Raw genomic sequence first — 20,051 nt, 5'->3', positions numbered from 1 at the left:
GACTGTAGATCAATAATGGAATTGCATTGTGCATTTAATCGGTCGCTCCAGGAAAGGTGTGCTGGGTGCGCACTGGATTTTGCATCTGTAAAAGGGACCATAAACATCACTGAACACAGTGCTACAGACCCACGGGCGCAAATTCTCCTTTGTCCTTAAAAACACAAAGACATAGTCGGCCACAACGTACTGTTTGTCATCAGCTCACACGTGCCAAAAATCATCAGTGAATCACTGAATGACTGAAACCTAAGCAGAAATTACCAGTCAAAACCATGAAAAAAAAAAACTATATGCCTTTGTTCTATCCTGACCTGAAAAAGGCTCCTTATAAGGTCGGAGGGGTAACAGGGTGGAGTCATCAGGGTGTAATGTTTACAACCTTACCAGAATCTTGATTCAGACTGAAGAAGCTGCTTGGATTATTAGCGTGATGTCATCAGGAAGTCTAGCTGCCATGATTCAACTTCCAGGTAGCCAAACCTGGATAATTCTTGGATGAATCTTCCCTAACTCACTACATACCATTAAATGACTCAGGTTGCTCTGTCACTGGCTCTTACTGTACTAGCTGCACCAAAGCTGTTTCTGTCAACATTTATTCTTATTGTATGTGTTTTGTTATATTGCATCACGTTTTTAATCTCATTTTGTTTTGATTTGATGGCTTTCTTTTTTTTTTTATTGTCACTTTGTAATATAAAGCACATTGACCTGTCTGTTTGAACTGTGCCCTATAAATGAAGTTTGTTTGCCTTTCCTTGTTATAATTATACATTAATTTGTACAAGTGTGCTGTGTCAAAAGGCAGGTTTTCCATTGCTCATGATAATTGATTTGTCTGAATTTTTATCAGAATTATCATCATTACCTACTTTGAAGTGAATGATTTTTGCAACCGCAAGGGGGCACAAGCCAGTATCTTCTTGTGCCAGTCCCAAGTTTGGATAAATACAGAGGGTTGTGTCAGGACGGGCATCCGACGTAAAACACATGCCAAATTAAAAATGCGAATCATGACAAGGACTTCCATACCGGATCGGTCGGGGCCCGTTCTAACAACGACCGCCACCGGTGCTGTTGACCTACAGGGTGCCGGAGGTAGTTGGACTACTGTTGGTCGAAGTCGAAGAAGGAGAGGAGGAAGGTGTGTTTGTAGGCAAAGAGAGAGAAGAGGAAAGCTAAGAGTGTAGGACTTACAGTAGGGACTTTGAATGTTGGGACTATGACAGGGAAGGCTAGAGACTTGGTTGACATCCTGGAGTTATCCTGAAAGAGGATTTTGTGAGGAACATTCTAGAGGTGAAGAGAGTATCAGACAGGGTAATGAGTCTGAAGCTGGAAACTGAAGGCGTGATGTTCAATGTTGTGAGTGGTTTTGCCCCACAGGTAGGATGTGAGTTAGAAGAGAAGGAGAAATTCTGGAGTGAGTAACATGAAATGATGCAGAGCATCTCCAGAAGTGAGAGAGTGGTGATTGATGCAGATTTCAATGGACATGTAGGTGAAGGGAACAGAGGTGATGAGAATGTGATGGAAAGTCAGGTGTGTTGTGTGATAAAAGAGCATCAGCGAGAATGAAAGGAAAGATTTTCAAGACGGTGGTGAGACCAGAGAGGACATTGTTAATATTCAATTCAATTCAATTTCAATTCAACTTTATTTATATAGCACCAATTCACAACAAAGTCATCTCAGGGCACTTTACAGAATAAAGTCAAGATTATAAAGATATATAAAGAGAACCCAACAATTCCCCCTGGAGCAAGCCATAGGCAACAGTGGAGAGGAAAAACTCCCTTTAACGGAAGAAACCTCCAGCAGAACCAGGCTCAGGGTGGACGGCCATCTGCCTCGACCGGTTGGGGTGAGTGGAAAGGGGAGAGAGAAAAGAACACAGCAACAAAAAGCAACAACAAAACATCGGGCAGATTGGTAGGATCAGTAGCTTCACGCTGGAAGACACACAGCTTCAAAGCCGGGGGACACCTGCAGAAAGGGACAGAGAGAGGGGGACAGAGGAGGACAAAGACAACTACGGGAGAGAACACACAGAGTTAATGACATACAGTGGTGACAATTGCGGGATGAGAGGAGAGGAGAGATGCTCAAGAGGAGGAAAGCAGCTCAGTGCATTGGGGGGTGGGTCCCCCAGCAGTCTAAGCCTATGGCAGCATAACTATAACTAACTATATGCTTTATTAAAAAGGAAGGTTTTAAGCCTAGACTTAAAAGTAGAGAGGGTGTCTGCTTCCCGAATCTGAACTGGGAGCTGGTTCCACGAGAGGAGCTTGATAGCTAAATGCTCTACCTCCCATTCTACTTTTGGAAATTCTGGGAACCACAAGTAGGCCTGCATTCTGAGAGCGAAGTGGTCTACTGGGATGATATGGTGCTATGAGGTCTTCTAAATATGATGGAGCCTGACCATTCAGAGCTTTATATGTAAGAAGCAGGGTTTTAAATGCTATTCTACATTTAATTGGAAGCCAATGGAGAGAAGCTAGTGAAGGTGAAATATGATCTCTCTTGCTAGTTCCAGTCAGCACTCTTGCTGCAGCATTTTGGATTAATTGCAGGCTCTTTAGGGAGTTAGTGGGGCATCCTGAAAGTAGGGAATTACAGTAGTCCAACCTAGAGGTAACAAATGCATGGACCAGTTTTTCGGCATCACTTTGAGACAGGATGCTCCTAATTTTGGCAATGTTCCGTAGGTGGAAGAAGGCTGTTCTAGAGATTTGTTTTATATGTGAGTTAAAGGACAGATCCTGATCAAAAATAACTCCAAGGTTCCTTGCAGTAGTACTGGAGGCCAGACTTATGCCATCTAGTGTAACAATATGGTTGGACATCATATCTCTGAGATTTTTGGGCCCAAATACTATGACTTCAGTTTTGTCTGAGTTTAAAAGTAAAAAATTGTGGGACATATATATTATAATAATATATTGGTAGCAGGATAGTGAGGTTGGAGCTGCCAGGCAGGAGGTCTAGAAGAAGACCAAAGAGGAGATTTCTGGATGTAGTGAGCGAGAACATGAAGTTAGTTGGTGTGAGAGAAGAGGATGCAGAAGACAGAGTTAGATGGAGGCACATGATTCGCTGTGGTGACTCCTGAAAGGGAACAACTGAAAGAAAAAGAAGAAGTAGTAGTGAATGATTTTACTAGTTGAATGAGGTTACTGCTGGATAATTATGGGCTCAGAATACATGAATATTTGTGCTGGGTTTTGGGCGTAGAGAAGCTTTTTGATGTCCCCGTTGTGTTGAACGCTCTGCTGAGAATCTAATATAATAAAAAAGAAAGCAAGTCGAACAGGTTCTGACAGTTGCATGAGATATTGTGAAATTGTTTTTTCCATTTTGTACCCACTGTCAAAAATACAAATTCACTTCCTTGTCTTTGAACCGCAAACCAGCAACAACAAACCAGAAAGGGAATTGACAAGACAATTACACAATTTCCCAGCAGCACGGCATCCTGCATTGTAATACAGTATATCATTCACAAAGTTTGAATTCCAAAAGTTAAATTTTCATTAACATAATGATGAGAGGCTGTCACGTTATTTTTATTTATACATTTATTTTATTTTTAAGTTTATATCCTACAAAATATAGACATGTGCGAAAGTTAGTACCCTCTGTTTTTGTATGTTTGAGTAAAAACATAAACACCATCGGATCCTAGTGGGTCTTTAATAAGCACATAAATACAACCTCAGACAAACAACGTAGCTTTTTTGTTTGTTTGTATTCCCCGTGAAATTATTTAACAAAAATACAATTTAAATTTGAAATAAAACAAGACTTGGATTTATATCCGCGAGATCAGCGGGTTCAGCAGACGTGTAGAAAATCAAAAGTTTGGTCTGGAGGTGTGTTTTAACACAATGCCAGGAGGGAAACACATAAGAAATGGTCAAATTATTATTATTATGTTTTGTTTTTGGTTTTTTTTGGGTTTTTTTACACAAAAACTTTGGCACATGACTATATCCTGCACTACAATATCCACTTGAAGCAATGTAACGTCTACAGCTTTGTTCATCTTTTTTAAAGTTTCACTAAATGTCTCACAGCCTCTGGTAGAAGTTAGTCATCAATGACTTACGACATTCGTTTTTCACTGGACGCATCTCTTAGCTTGGTTTACAGAATTGTGGAGGACAGTCAAAATAATAGTCTATTATAAAGTGTTGTGTATTTTATAAACTGCTCGTGGATTTGTTTAATATCCTTATATGTAAAAAATCTCTTTCTTCCGGTGTCAGATACCTGTCAGATCCTCTGAAATGACTGTATACTGTGTTGTTGCCGGACGTGTTAATGCCTCTTTCTTCTTGACAAGCCTCACTCCTGATACTTCAGGGGTTTTTAAAATCCAAAAATAAAACTCACTCACGTGCTTTAACTTTCAATAAGTAGCTCAGTAACAGATTGTACATGCTGTTCAGTTCATGCTCTCCTGCCAACAAGATCAGTGTAATATCCTGCATCTCTCTGCTTTAGTCAGTCTTTAATGTGAAGAGGTCCAGCTCCTAAAAGAGGTGTTTGACATCATAGGTGTTTATAACATGTGTTTTCATCCTCCTGTTCAAAATGGAAATACACTTGTTGGCTCTTCTCTGCTCTGCTTTTTTTGTGGAATAGAGAGAAGTTAAAAAAAATAAATAAATAAAAATAACAAACAAAACAATTCATCAGAGAAAGTGGGACAGTCACAAAGGTCTATAGAGAAATATATCTCAGGTTTATTTATAACGTTCCTTATTTGCAAAACTCATTAAGACAGAAATAATTAAACAGTACTTAAACCGTGTTTCTTAGGCTTTTTTTCTTTTAAGTTAAACCATGCCAGAGAGAATGAGGGACATTCGGTTTATTTTTCCCCAAGCACTAGTTGCTCAAATTTCTATTCCCAAGTGAAAGTCTTGGAAAATATAATAAAAACATTTACTGTTTACTGTACTATTTACTGACAGTTTCTGAGGTACTGAAAAAAACAGACATGATGAACAGGCACTCACACACACACACACACACACACACACACACACCCTGAACCCAGTACAGGTTAAAGCAGGTGGGACGTGTTCGAACACAAGCATAAATAAAACCTGCACATGTTAACAAGAACCGCAGCTTCAAATATCGTCTGAAATGGTAGTGTGTTTGAGTCCGACAAAAATGTTTCAGGAATGAACACGCACAAAAAAAAAAAAAAAAGGAAAAAAAGAAAAGAAGTCATTAAAAAAGCAGTGAAGGCAACAGAACAGTAAGCAAGCACTGACATTGAAAATAAAAAAATGCAGATTCACGTTAAGAAGTCTGAATTGTGAATTACAACATTGTGGTATGTTAACACTATTGCAGTAAGAATGACTGAATGATCAACCTTGGCAAACTTACAACCTTTGGGAAAATACTCATTTCCTTAATAAAGTGCTACAATTGTTAATCACTGAAGAGTGTGGTTTTTTTTTCTTCACTCATAAATTAATGAACGATGGTGGGTGGAGAGATTTCTCAGAAACACAGAATTTCTCAGAAGCTGTGAAGTTAAAAATTAAAGGTCTGGGCCTCGGGATTTAAGCAATGCTAATGCTAAAAGGTAGAGTGCACCCTTAGGTGCAGGGATGTGATCGAATGCTGGGGTCACAGATGCAGGAAGCTCTTAATATTCCATAGATGCTGTAGGTTTTAAATGCAAACAACAATTTTCTTTTTTTTTTTTCTTTTTTTTTTTTTAATCTGAAAATAGTGTTTGCTCAAGGAAACATTTGCCCTAAACCGCAGACAAAAGCTTGCCAAAGTCACACCACACTAGCTTTAGCAAGATGTATGTGTATATATGTAGTAACAAGTATGTGAATATACTACCCTCCTGAGTGTCCAATAGCAGTTCTGGAGACTAGTCTGAAGTTTATACTGACCCTCATATTGTTGTGGCAAAAAAATAAATAAAAATTTTAAAAAAAAACTTATTTACTGTTGTATTTCTTTGTTGTTTCTATTGGTTTTCATTTGGCTTCATTCTTTCAATGTCAAACACATATTTTGGTATTTTAAAATACTTTCCTTTAACATCACCATAGAAAACTTCAAAATTAGGCAGTTTAAGTAGATTTAATGTTCCTTCATATTCAGACCAGATTTGCTAACTTTGGCAAAAAAAACAAAAACAAGAAACAAACAAACAAAAAAGAAAATCACAAATAATCCACCCTGCTGTTATTTTAGTGTCACTGAACTTCCACTTTAAAAAAGGGGGGCTGAACAATAACAAGGAGGCCATACTGCTTATTAAGGCAGTGTGAGACACACTGATTCACGCGTGAATCACTGTGTCTCACAAACACACACAGAAACAGCTATTAAGATTCAGATTGAACAAATGGAAACCTGAATAATATGGATATGGAAAGGAAATTTTGAAATGGGTGGGAACATAACAATCATTTTGCAACTTGAAGATAAATATTTGGTCAACCACGAAAAAAAGAAACACCAGCACAGTTTAACATTTATATTATCACCCCTTTTGTCTTTGGCAGCAATTTGTCTTAGACACACATTTAAAGACACATTTGTAGAAATAAATCCACTCGCTGTGACTTCTCCTGGACAGTAGCCACCTGCCTCCAATATACGTATGTTTAAGGTCTTCAGTTAAAATTGAAAGGGCAACTTCACTAATTTTTGACTTTCGAATTTTCGTTTTTCATTTACAATTCATGTACGTGTACTAATCACACTAGATCCAAAAGACGCAAGTTAAATATGAGTGAAGGCGTCCTTTAATATAAATTAGGTATGATGGCATAAAAAATGTCATGTTCCTAACAGGTGGACTAGCCTGAAACTTACTAACTGGGAAGTAATATTCTTGGTCTTTTCCCCAAACACTCCTGACATTTAAACATTAGAAAAACCCAAAAACCTCAAACTTCCAAATTATAACAAATCTTAAATAAAAATATGCTTTGATGTCAGATCCGTACAAATAGCAGAAATGAAACTGCTTCACAACTCCTATTTTAGGAGATATGGACTGGTGCTTATGTTGAAAAAAAGAATGACACTTGTTTCAGAAATGCAAAACAGAAGCAGAAGTGAGTGTTGGCATGTCCCTGAAATGCTAACCGTGGTAGTTCCACAGAACGCATGTCTGGCAAAGTTCAAATTAAAAATGCAAGATGCATGAAAGCATCCATTGAGAGTCTAACGTCGATCTCAGGAAAGCAGCAACATTCAAACAAGAAAATACACAAAATCAGAACTATTTCATTTGCCACGATCAGAATTTTTCTGATCATTTTTTCCTCAAAGGTCCCAGAATCCCTCCTCACAGCACTTGGGGAGCTAAATGAATAAAACCGACACGTATATTTTGGCAGGTGGAAAAAAAAAAGGTAGTCATTTTAATGAAAGAGCAGCAAAATGAATTTTTAAAAAAAGATTGAAAAAACATAGCAAAATACTAAAATTTCAGAGTTTAGAGAGGCTGCATTGTATTTTGGTATCTGCAGTTAGTGTGACAATCTTTCTCTGCCATGGACATGTTGCGTGAAGGCTGAACGTCTTCGCAAAAACAATAAAAGCAGCCGTTTCTCTCAATTTTCATGTTGCATATCACAAAATAAAATGATGTGGCCATAACAGAAATCACTTCATGAAAAATGCAAACTGTATGTGTTTACATTTCTCCTTAAAAAATGTCCTCGGAAGTATATGGTAAAATATAACTGGAGTGTGTTCTGAAAACATGCATTGTGATAACCATAAAATAAATGTCTTTTGTCCATAAACATGACAAAACGTGTTTTGCTGCAGCAAAACGTGAGCATTTAACACTTAACGACGCACGATGACACACACACACACACACACACACACACACACACAAAGACACACAAAACCAAATAAATAAGGTCTCAGAGTTCTTGAAATATTTTCTTATCAGGATTAATTTCCCTCATTTGATTTCAGTTCCCACTCAGTGTGGTTATGGCCATTTGGTCGACGCACAGCCAACGCAGCCTCCCTTCTAAAGTGGTCCTCATTGATCGAGAGTCCCCGTCAGCTCTGTCAGAGAGGGGGAGGCCACAGTCAGCCCAGCCTAACCTACACAGTTATTGCAACACATTCACTAGAACCGAATTGATTGTCGTAATCACGATACAGACCCGTTGCCTGTCGGTGCTGAATCTCTCTGGGATAAAAGTTCTGGGCTACTAACCGCTTCTATCCAGGCAACAAGAAAAAAAAAAACATTTATAGAAATTCGACCCAGAATGCTTACGCCCCCACCAAAAGAAAATATAGATATATACACATAGGAGTCTTGTGTGTTCATCTCACACAGACTCAATCAATAAATACCTCACTATGAATGTCTACGGAATAGATATTACTTTGTTTAAACTCATCTTTGTCGTCTAGCTGTATGGAGGATGTGGGGGCGGTGCAGGTTTGCTACACGGGCCACAGCGGATTGGTGTGTTTGCAGGTATCCGGTGAGGGCGGGCGGGGGAGTCTCCCTGAGTCTCTGATAAGGGACAGTAATTTGGAAATGTGCGCGCGTGCACACAGAGGGAGAGACTTGCATACGGCTCTCAGTAACGCTGACAGACGGGACACGGAGGAGCGTTCTGGTCCAGACAGGTCCTTCAGATCTTTGACGTCAGTCAATACATCAGGAGCGTGAGCATGCACGAACACACTCGTATAGATGTTCTTTGCTTGAAAAGTGTTTGTGGCGAGTTTGTTTTATGTGAGAAAACTGGACGACGCAAGTTCCCACAATACATGTGTGTGTTGGTTTAATATGCATGCACATGGCTTGTCTCTTTGGGCCTAGTCAGCGGTGCCAAGGGCATGTGTTGTGCGCTCCAACTCGTGCACGTACACAAACCCTCGTCCCACTCGTGCACACAACCGAGGGAGCGTGCGCGTCAAATGCAGTTTTCAAACTGGCTGTGGTGGTTTGCTGTGTGTGGCGAGTTCTGCTCGTTGAGGAGAAGCGTCGTCTCATCCGGCCCGTTCTCCGTTGGGGTGGGGTTCAAGCCCAGGTCGGTGATGGTGGCGTTGGCGGGGGGAGTGGTCTGATCCAGACGAACTGTATTGTGGCCGCTCTCCGGAGACTGGGGCGTGCTGTCCAGACGAGATGCCACCAAACCGTTCTGGTACTGAGCCCGCGTGACCTGTAGAGGAGAAGTAGAAATGATAAAGAAAAAAAACAACAACAACTGATGTTTGTTTTCTCTGGTGACGTTGCATAGCCTGCATTGATTTGGCTGCATCGCTTGTGTGCGCCATCAGAATCAAAGCTCCGTGCACGTGAGATGCAGTCCCGCTTACTGCGGGTGGGAAATGAGCGGAGCGTTTTGGGGAAAGACTACCTGCTTCTACATACTTGTCTTTTATGTTGTCGTTGCAGTTTTATTTCTGCCACGGCTTCAAAATTAACATCTCCTAGCGTTGCCATGGCTTCTGTGTAAGGTTGTGCATAACATGAACATAACAATGACGTAGCATTTTCACCGGACGTGATAAACGTGTGTGCATCACATATTCATCATTGTTTTGATGGGAATGGAAAGCCGACCTTAACGAACTGCAGGTCGCTGAGGGCTCGGACGTAGAAGTCTGGGATGTACTGCTGTGCAGGGATGCTGTTGTTGAGCTGGCTGTTGCTGCCGCTGACGGACAGAGACTCGGTCCGGTCGGCTCCGCTCAGAGACGCCGTTCGATTCAACCCACTGAGATGGGATGGCGAACGAAACTCTGCAAACACACACACACACACACACACACACACACACACACAGTAAATGTTATCAGCTCTTATTAGCAGCTAAAAAACAGAAGTGTGTGATAAAGATCTAAAAGGCCATCATGCACACATACAGGAACATTACAAATGAAATATTATTTCTCACAGAAAGCTGCATTATGCGCTTTGAGCTTTGTGCTATCGGTTCAAATCGGTTTAAGAATGAATGGCTCTATGATGATAACGCAGGTCAAGAGCTGAAGAGCGTAAGATCCAGTGTGGGATCAAACGGGGTTTAATAATAAAAGAAAATAACAGCGTGACTAGTCGTATCTGAGGTATAATAAATGCAGAAAACAACAACAACAACAACAACAACAACAACAACTCTCAATATGTAAGCGCAAAAATGGCGGAGGTACATGTAAACATGAATCGTTTCACCATTTGTCCAGTACAATACTCTGCTTCAGTCACAGCAGTCAGCGAAAACAACATTTCCAAACAAGCAGTGACTCAGTGTCATAAGAATTACATACATATTATCCAACTCATCTATTACTCAATTTACAGAGCAGAAAGCATTTTCAATAAATGCTGAGGAACTCTTTACTATAACAGCCTATAGAAAACAGCTGACATCCTCTTTATACACACATCTGGCCTGCAGCACAATCAGAATTTGACACAGAGCCTTAAAATGCGTTAAATGTACCTAAGTAAGAGACTAAAAATTACACACATTTCATTCATTCATTAGGAAAAACAATAACATTTTTAATATGCAGGAGCAATTCATGCCACTGCTGCAACGTTTTGTATGTTGCTCTTATCAAGGTCATTCAATGGCGCGTCTGGAACTGCCTTGGCCCAAAAACACGAGGGGGAGGACCAAGAAATCTCAGCATCGACCAGCTTCATCTGGATGTTGATCCGTTCACAGCTGTATCAGCATCACCAGCTACAAAACCACGTATTCAAAAGCGGAACGGATATATGCATAAGCTCATAAAGTATTGTTCTGAAGATCGTTGGAAGGGCGTATTATGGAGTGATTACTCAATTTATTTGAACGTTTCGGGTTAATCGTCAACAACAACAAGAAGAACAGTTGGGAAGAGGTGGAAGAATGAGCGCTATAGGGCCGGACACAGGTGAACCTGAAATTTCCCTGATTACCACAGACGTTTCTTAACGATAAACCAGTTACTGGAATGCATGTCGGTGCAGGCCCAGGTAGAAAGAAACTGTGAGTATCCGGACCTGACTTCCTTATACAGGCAGTTGAGAAATGGCCAAGGACTTTAGACCTGCAAGAGATTGAAACAGTTGATCCGGAGGTGAAAAGAAACGTCACGTGTTCTCGCACCTGAAGAAAACACAGATGCACCGCAAAGTGAGCGCTACTCATCATGGACGCGCCTAAAACGGGCCGTGGCATGTGCTCGTCAGAATGAAAGGGACTCTTCTAACTTTGTCCAGGAAGAGAAAGGGGCTATTAGAAAATACCGTCCAAGATGAGAGGGACGAAGATAAGCAATGTGTTCAGCTTCAAAGAAAAATGCTGAACAACAAAACAAGACAGAAAACAGTGCGGATGAGCTCCAGGAAGCTGAGGCAGAAGTTAATTATTACTGCCAGCAGAAGGATATGTCGGAAATTACATATTGATGTTTATGGACACATTTGACTGACAGTTGACTGATGCAGCCAAAACTCTTTCGTAAGAAAATCTTTCATAATCCTTCTCCAGCCTTGTGAGCATCATCTTTTCTCATTTGTTTGAAGCATGACGCAATTCTACCAACCTGTGTGAAAGACGTATCCATATTAGATAATTGTTATACAATAAAAAATGAATATGTGTCCCTTTATTTAGGTTTGATTTGGTTCCCTGTATCTACTTTTAGGATGGTGAAAATCAGATCACGTTTAAGGTCATATACAAGCAGAAATCTAAAAAAAAAAAAAAAATACTTCCCTAACTTTCAGGAGTCACTGTAATGAAAATATTGCAGGCAAAACGAAAGTGTTAAAATAAGTTGTGGTCCTTAGGAGGCAGATTTGATATGAGTTAGGACGACGATTAAAAAGGTGACGATGCTAAACTAAAAAAAAACAAAAAAAAACAACTGACATTACTTCATGTAGCTCAATCCTTTGTGTGGTTGTGCTCTTTAGTCAGTTTTTTTTAGCCTTAGGCATTTGCAACACTCGTATGCGTCACAAAGCGGTCTAGTCTAGTTTTTATACAATCATTCAAACGCACACATGCCACACTCCGACACGTGGCACACACACACACACACACACACACACACACATAATGCGTTCCCTATAGCTCCTTAATAAGTCTCAAACACACCTTTACATTTGTTAGGACTAGAAAAATTACTAGTTAGGCAAAAGCCAGCGCCATCGGTGTGTGGGTGTGTGTGAATGGGACTCAACACTGTAAAGCGGCATTTTACCATTTATCATTTTACACACACACACACACACACGCAGGATTGCTTGTAGCTGTGTAATATTACCAGTAGTAGTGAGTCCTCCAGCAGGGCGTCTCAGCGAGTCATAGGAAACAGTTGTACCTGGACATGTCAGCGGCATTAGCTTTCAAACAATTCATCTAGCTACATAATCTGTATATCTACAGGCGGTTTTCTAATTTAGTGGTTAGGTGTCACCAAGTCATAAAACTATTTTTATTACAATTCTCTATGAAATATTCAGATCCAGTAGGGAACTTGTCTTTATGTATATTTTGTCAACTCCAGCTCAAACATCCAAAACCAAAGCCCTCAGCACAATAGTAGGACATTAGAATCCAATCAGATAAATGGAAGAAAAAAAAAGGATGAGTTCACAAATTTGCAACTTTCTTAGAATGTTTCTATGCTCAACAAATGTCATAAAAGAAAGCCAGGGTGTGTATTCAAATGTGTACTCTGAGGCTTCAGCGTGGCAAATTAATTCAAAAAAATATGTCTTCAAAAGTTCTGTTTTTACTTCCAAATGTTTTCTATGCCAATAATTCTCAGTTTGAGCTACAATCAAAAGAAGAAAAACATTTTGCAACATATCTGCTTAGTGTGACGTCTAAAGGCTTTTTTCTTCATTTGAAACTTAATTCCAATCCTACACAGATGGAGAACTGTGGATTTCGTCCCTCATCATCCAGGTAAAACACTACTCCCCAATCTAGAACCATGGGAACCAGGTTGAAAGTCAGTAAAGTCATTTTTCATCTATTGCCTCAACAAATTTTAAATACTTTAGGGTTAGACTTCTTGTTTACATCACTCAGAGAGCTGAGAGTACAGAGTGCAAAAAAAGATGACACTGGATGACTGGATTGGATTCTCCATTCTCTCAGCTTTGGTCACGGCCCAAATGATGTAGCTGTGACCTAACACATTCCTGCACTATTTCAATCCCATGATCTTTAATTTGATAAACAGTATAAGTAATAGATGGATTGGTTTACCAAAATTGAGTGTGCAAATTATTTTAATAATATGATCTCAGATCTAAAGTTATAAATGTCATTTGTAGATAATTCACTACATAGCATTTACTACCACTATGATGTACAGTGCTTGGCAACACTTACAATTTCTCCGATGGAGACCTATTATTACACTTCTATACTGCTACTAGATGCTAAATGAGGGTCCTCAGGTCCAATGTCTGCCATTTGGCTATGAAAATAAGGGTAAACAAAAGTTACCTACTGGGTCTTTAGGAGTAATGAGTTAAGGTTTTAAAATCAACCAGCTCTACATATGACTTGGTGCTCGCAGAGTTAGTGTTTTATAAAATGAAGGTGGGTGAATGAGGGGATTCCAAACAACAATCCTTACTCCTACCTTATTCCCAAATATCCAAACATTTTCATTCATAGCTACAAAGTCAAGTAGGTACTGGGATTTTTCGTTTGTTCTCAGGTGGAAAATTAAAAACCATTGTTTTTTTGCTCTGAACGTTTAGAATCTATATTTCAGTTAATGGCCTTTAATTTATTCACATCCAGACTTTGCTCCGTGTTCTCTCCTTCATTTTCAGGACTGACCTTATACCAAAAAACAGAAGAATCTTTCAGGATGCACCCAAAATAGGTGCTGCAAAGGTCGGACAGCTTAACCCCTCCAGAGGCTTCACGTCACATCTGGGTGTCTCATGATGTTGTCCTATCCTTCTCCATTTTGTGGACATGTGACAAGTGACCTACCAGTATAATACCTGGACTGACATTTAGGTATATAGACTCTTTCATCAGCTTGCACAAATCAAACTCTGTTTCCCCGTGCACGTGCATATATTACTGCAGATTAGTGTTGGCAATAACCCGCACGGCTCACGAGAATCACCTCTTAATCTCTTTGGTTTTTCGCAGCTCAATCTTAATAACACAAACAAAGCTTGTAATTTCTTGGACTCTGATTCGGATGTTTTAAACTCTCTTGCTATTTCTAAATGTATCCTGGTTGTGAGTACTTTAGTAATTTGAGTTCATTAGAGTTTGAGAAGCTGAAGCCTGAGAAACCGAAGCATTTCCATTAAAAATAAAATACTGAAATAATCGTTATCATAAATGACTGGTTATCAGTATCAACTAACTTGAACACGCAGACAAGTAGAAAAAAAAAACAAAAGAGCTGGCATCATGTGGCTTTTTGCTGTCCTTAAAGGGTGAAACTACACTGAATCACGTCCCGCACTTCTCTCTGTGGAGTGAAACCTGCAAGTCAGCATGATGTATACATTTTAAATATGCATATGTATGCATATTTGCAATTCATACCGCATTGTTTCAACCCACAGGAATATGAGCAGGAGTAATTTTCTGCCCTCTGTGTTTGGGTGTCGATTTCGCCTTCAACAGTTTTTTAAAGGCGCCAAAGGTTTTTAAACTACCTGTCAAATCAGAAGCCAAGCCCAACACAGAACCCCCCCCCCAAAGCCTTTGGTGTTAGAGGACCCAGACATGCCGAAGTTTACCTGGCAACCGAGAGAACAGAGAAAACCTCTTAAAGGAGAGGTGGCGAGGACGAGGTGCAGCCACTGCAGGAGGAGGTGATGGGACAGAGGGAGGAAGTGAAGAGTCAGACAGTGGGAGACAAACAGATCGACTTCCAGAGTGGACGGGGAAATGCAAAACCAAAAAACAGTCATGAAAAATGACACCAATTGCATTTTTCAGTTCTTGTACTTGTCTATTCGTATCACTCTCTATCTGAAGCACCTGAAACAGTAAGCTGAAGGGCAGGAAAGTAATGTTAGGATCAGACAACATTTGGGTCTTTCCAGGTGGTCACTGGCAAATCAGGTGTGCACATTGCTTCAATTGGCTGGCATCACTATGCCGGGGAACACTGAACCCGATAAAACTTGCTGTAACTATCAAAACGTCTTTTAATTTGACACAAACCTCATAAAGGTTCATAACATTAAAAATTTTTGGATCCTGATTGGACTTGGTTTAATTATCCTCAGATTTATTCAGATTGTACAAGTTGGCTTCAGAAAGGCTTTTCTTTTTTTTTTTTAAATTTGTGTCTATTGTACGTCATTGGGGACGTCTGCCACAGAGAATGAAATAAAATCCAAAAAGGAAACCCTGTATGTCTTGGGTCATTATCACACTGATATCTGATCCCAGCATAAGAGCAGCATACAGAAAATTGAAAAAGCTAACAGCTGAATATCAACAACAGAGGAAAAGGTCAAAAGGTCACAGGTCTTGAGTTAAGGATTTGACAAACAAATAACTGATTCCAACTATATCCATCCAACACATGCATTCTGCCACGTCCTCAGCAAACCAAAAATTATTGACTGTTGCTGGATGTTCACGAGCAGGTCACTGAGGTTATTCACAAGAGGGTAAGTGAATCTGCAGGCGTATGTCAAACTTTGCTGTAAGCTACTTGGAGCAGCTGCACTTTACCACTGGTTTCGTCAGATTTAAAAACATCACATGGTGATGCTACACTACATATGTTAACAGTCAAATAAAAACATGGAATAAACATGGAAATATGTAACTGGCAACTAATTATATCTATAGTTTTATTTGACATGGTTTTATGTGGACATTTCAATAATATATACCAGTTTTATTTAGGGTCAAAAGAGGCTGCTCTGTTCTCTGTAAATGTCCAAAAATGTCCACCAGAGGGGGCAGCTTGACAGTACATTGCTTGTCCTCTACAGTCTCTGTATAAATATCAGGTTTAATCTGCACCTTAATTTTACTTTGTCCTTTCGGCATATCCTGGGAGTTCAGGGTCACCACGGCGGATCATTTGTCTGCATGTTGATTTGGCTCAGTTTTTTATGCCAGATGCCCTTCCTGACACAACCCTCCCCCATAGACCCGGCTTGGGACTGGACCTGCACGACCCGGGATGGGGATGGGCTGTCGGGGGTTCAGTGTCTTGCCCGGGGACCCTTAGACATGTGGTCAGGAGGGATAGCTTCAGTACCACCTGAGCCACTGTTTAATCTGCTCCTTAACACCCATCATGTATTGATGAGTGACAGCTACAATGGTAATTTACTTTTAAACCACCTGGAATAAAAATTCCCTAAAAGGGTGATATCACCAATTCTCTACATGCACTCAATGGTTCTAGTTGATACATCTTTATTATCAGTATTAAACTTCTATGTAATAAAACATCTCTTTGTAGAGATGTAGATGTATTGCTGAAAAACTCCTGCAGATGACATCATCTGCAGGAGTTTTCAGCTCTGGTATCATTTGGCTGCTAATGCTAAGGAGGTCGCCCTGCACCTCCAAGACTCTTTCAAATGACATCATCATCTGAATTGAAAAAAAAAAAAAGAACTCCTCCAGATTATGTCATCAAGACGTTTTTTTGTTTTCTTCAACTAGAAGTAAAGAGATATTTTAATACAGGGAAGGCAGAGGGAAGTTTAATACCATGCATATACACATGCACTGCCCCATCTACAACCAGAGGAAGCAAGCTGAAAACCAGTGAAGTAGCCCTTTACTTTTTTAATCCATGCAGAAAGAAACATGTTGGGCACAACTGTTTTGTGTTAAAGGAGCCACGTCATTTAAATGGCTGTAACATTTATATAGTAAAGTTGTTGCTATATACATTTTACAGCCATTTCAAAGCTTTCATACTGCAACAGATACATTGGCTTAGTGCAGTTCAAATGTGGGTTAAAAAAATGAATCATATACCGTAAAAGAAGCTGATCTAACCTTTCACCACTAGGTGACACCAGAAGCATTCAAACCTGAGACATGACACTGCAAATAGAAATGTAACCCTAACAGATTACATCCAAAGTGAATTGCTAATTAAATCACATGTTTGCAGATCCTAAATTTAAAAGGACATGTGGGGAGAAAATTTGTTGGAGGTTTAGGACTCACCCAGCGTGGGAGCACTGAGCGCCATGACACCGTAGTAAGAGAAAGGTCCAGTTTCAAACTTCATGTTCTCGTTTCCGGCTTCCACTTCCACTCGACCCTGACAGAAACAAACACAGACGATGAAATGAAAACAGTGACAGTAACAACAAACAACATACTTTTATTACAGTGGGGATTTAATGTAACACACTGCGCCGCAGCAAGTCTTTCTCGTGTTTTATTAGTTAGGGTGACAGCGAGGAATCAGCTAAACTAAATCAACTTGGTCAATGATATTATGATTTTTCATTATCAATTAATCCACAGATTATTCTCTTTTTACTATTAATGAAGGAACTGTTTTGTCTATAAAATGAAAAAAATTGTGAAAGATGTGCACCACAATGTACCACAGCACTACTTAAGCTTTTTTTGTATTTATTTGAAAAACTTATATACAAGTAAATAGTGCAACAGGGCATCTATCTTAAGATAATTTGCATTCTCCTTCCTGGGCTAAGCTTTTAAATCAAGATTAAAATAGGCATCGATTGCATGTCTGTTCATCCCCAGGGGAGGGATGTCTCCTCTCTTTGTCTTGCAGAGATTTTTCTTGTTTTTACCCCCTGATAAAGTGTTTGTTGCAGTTTGTTTTTCTTTTTCCAATTCTAGGGTCTAAGGACAGGGTGTGTTGCTGTTGAGTCATATTTCTGATTTGTAATTGTAAACTTTATAAATAAACAGGGTTCGATTTGCTTTAGTTGGCCAGCAGTGCAAAACCCCACAAGATTTAGTTAACAATCAAAAAGAATTATTAAAGTTGGTAGTCTAATGCAAGATGAAGAGAAAGTGGACCCGCTAGAGTCTCTTGGTAAAATTGGTACATCAGAGAGGGATTGAGAAATTAGAGACACAGAAAAGGACAGAAGGGGGTTAAGGACGCCTCGGGTGTGTTGATGCAGAGAGTTGGCTCTAATCGACCCGCTGGAATGTGTGAACTGCAGCAACAACACAGCACAGTTAATCCACAGTCATCCCTCCCTACCTCCATCCCTTCATCCTGTCACCCCCTCATACACACACACACGGACACACACGGACGGACACACACGGGCACACACAGACACAGGGAGTGGACTGATGAAAGCAGAACAGGTGGTATAATAACACAGAGACAAAAAGAAAAGGGCAAACAAGAAAGTGTGGGCTGAGTTCTGTAGCTAACAGGAAGCCAACTTTAGGACAGTTACTTTACAAGTTAGATCACGAGGTTTGATGTCACTTAAGCTGCTTTTATACCTGCTACTTTGCTGCAGATGTTTGATTTGTGGGATATTAAGTTACAAATTTATTCTGATTTACAGAGAAATTTACATTCAGTATTTTACCAATAACATTGAAACATTACCAATATGAAACATGTCAGGATGAGCAAACCATCAGTAAAACTTCCAGAATGCTGTTATACAATTTTAATATTTTACTCAGTCTTGATTGAAATACTGAGCCTGTGCTGGAACAAACACACGTTTAAGATTAAAAGGTTGGTTTTTAATTTAGTCAACTGCATGTAAAACCAGGAGACAGACGTTTTATAATTCTATTTCTACAGTTCACTGAACACAACAAGAAAAAAAAAAAGCACTTAAGCAAGTCCATGAAATCACACTGCTCGTATTTAAGTCTTGGTACTTTTATCCCCAAGACTTCCTGGAATTAGGTGGTATAACAGATGGTAACCATTTACGTGACATAACCATTCTGTTTTTAGGTTTGTGGCACGTGCCATTGTCACCTCTCCTGGATCCGTGTGAGAGGTGAGAGGAAGGGGCTGCGAGAGCTTGAGTCACTGAACTTACAAAATAGGCTGCTCCCATCACAAACACTGTGCTGGGTTACATCTCCCTGCAGCTCGGCAACAAGACCTTCACCGCTGATGTCAACACTAATCTGACAGTGCAGCAATTGTTAAAGCACACTTTTCTCTTCATTTATTGACAATTTGAACACATTTAGCAAAACAATGCTAAAGTCCCTGGGCATGAATGACTTTGCTGCAACCCACTGGTCCAAATTCATGTAGTTACACACACGCACACCTGTTCAGTACAACCCCAGGCTTTTACCTTTGGACGTTGAGTCATGTGAGGTCAAACGCTTTGCTCAAGGACAATTATTTGCTGTAACACTTCCCTGGCTTTTTCTGTCCATTTACTCCTGTTTAAGAGTCCTAGATTTCTCCAACCTTACTGCTCTGATGCCAGCTTTCCATCGTTTAAAAATCAATCAGCAGTGTTGGAGAGATGTTTATCAGCTCTTGACATATGCTCAACCATGTGTGACTGTGGGCATCAGCTGGGGTCAAATATTTAGCCAGTGAGATGTGCACATGCCCGAAAGAAAAAGGAAAAAAAAAAAACAAAACATGCCTTACATGCCTTGTGCGCATGCAGAGGGCTGGTTTTGGGTGGTTTGCAGCAATGTGCGTTCCTGCACAGCTGGTGTTTTATTTAAAGGGAGGCATTGGAGAGGGAGGGGAGAAAGAACAGAGGACGGGAGCGAGAGATGGAAGGCCTGGCGTGCTCAGTCAGACCTGATTTCCCAGCTCTGCAGTGACAGTGCAGCCTGCCAATATATACTGCACCAACACTGGGCTTTTACTAATAAACAGACTCGAAGTGGGTCACTGTGCTCACCACTGATGCTGCATCAAAACAAATCACAAAGCAGTTTTGTTTTGTTTTTTAATTATTTATCTCAACGTCAGTCTATGTCGTCTGCGACGAAACCTGTTAAAACCTGAATTAAGAAAATGATTAAGCCACTTCAACCTCTTTGTGGATGACATCAGGTTGAGAAATGTGCAGAGAAATAAAA

General features: G+C 40.0%; 1 protein-coding gene and 1 long non-coding RNA gene across 4 annotated transcripts in view; one reads left to right on the top strand and one right to left on the bottom strand.

Annotated features, from left to right (window-relative positions):
- Positions 1-3,682: 3,682 nt before the first annotated feature.
- LOC137135537 (novel protein similar to human and mouse cyclin M4 (CNNM4)) overlaps positions 3,683-20,051 on the bottom strand; it is a 41,907-nt gene continuing 25,538 nt past the window's right edge. The window contains exons 5-9 of one of the 3 annotated variants that reach the window (XM_067519721.1): positions 17,196-17,292; positions 14,780-14,842; positions 12,313-12,369; positions 9,611-9,789; positions 3,683-9,206 (exon numbers count right to left, since the gene is read on the bottom strand). In XM_067519721.1, coding sequence (XP_067375822.1) covers positions 8,958-9,206; positions 9,611-9,789; positions 12,313-12,369; positions 14,780-14,842; positions 17,196-17,292 — 645 coding nt within the window. In that variant the 3' untranslated portion in view covers positions 3,683-8,957. The remainder of the gene's footprint in view (positions 9,207-9,610; positions 9,790-12,312; positions 12,370-14,779; positions 14,843-17,195; positions 17,293-20,051) is intronic. The other 2 variants (XM_067519722.1, XM_067519723.1) reach the window with 2 other exon arrangements.
- On the top strand, positions 10,561-13,977 carry LOC137135538 (uncharacterized). Its single transcript, XR_010915464.1, has 3 exons — positions 10,561-11,501; positions 12,925-12,959; positions 13,844-13,977. It is a non-coding gene; the product is annotated as an uncharacterized lncRNA (long non-coding RNA).

This window comes from Channa argus, chromosome 11 (genome assembly GCF_033026475.1).
Source record: "Channa argus isolate prfri chromosome 11, Channa argus male v1.0, whole genome shotgun sequence".
Classification (NCBI taxonomy): Eukaryota; Metazoa; Chordata; class Actinopteri; order Anabantiformes; family Channidae; genus Channa; species Channa argus.
The sequence above is the reverse complement of the archived record's forward strand: the minus strand, read 5'-3'. Positions and strand labels throughout refer to the sequence as shown.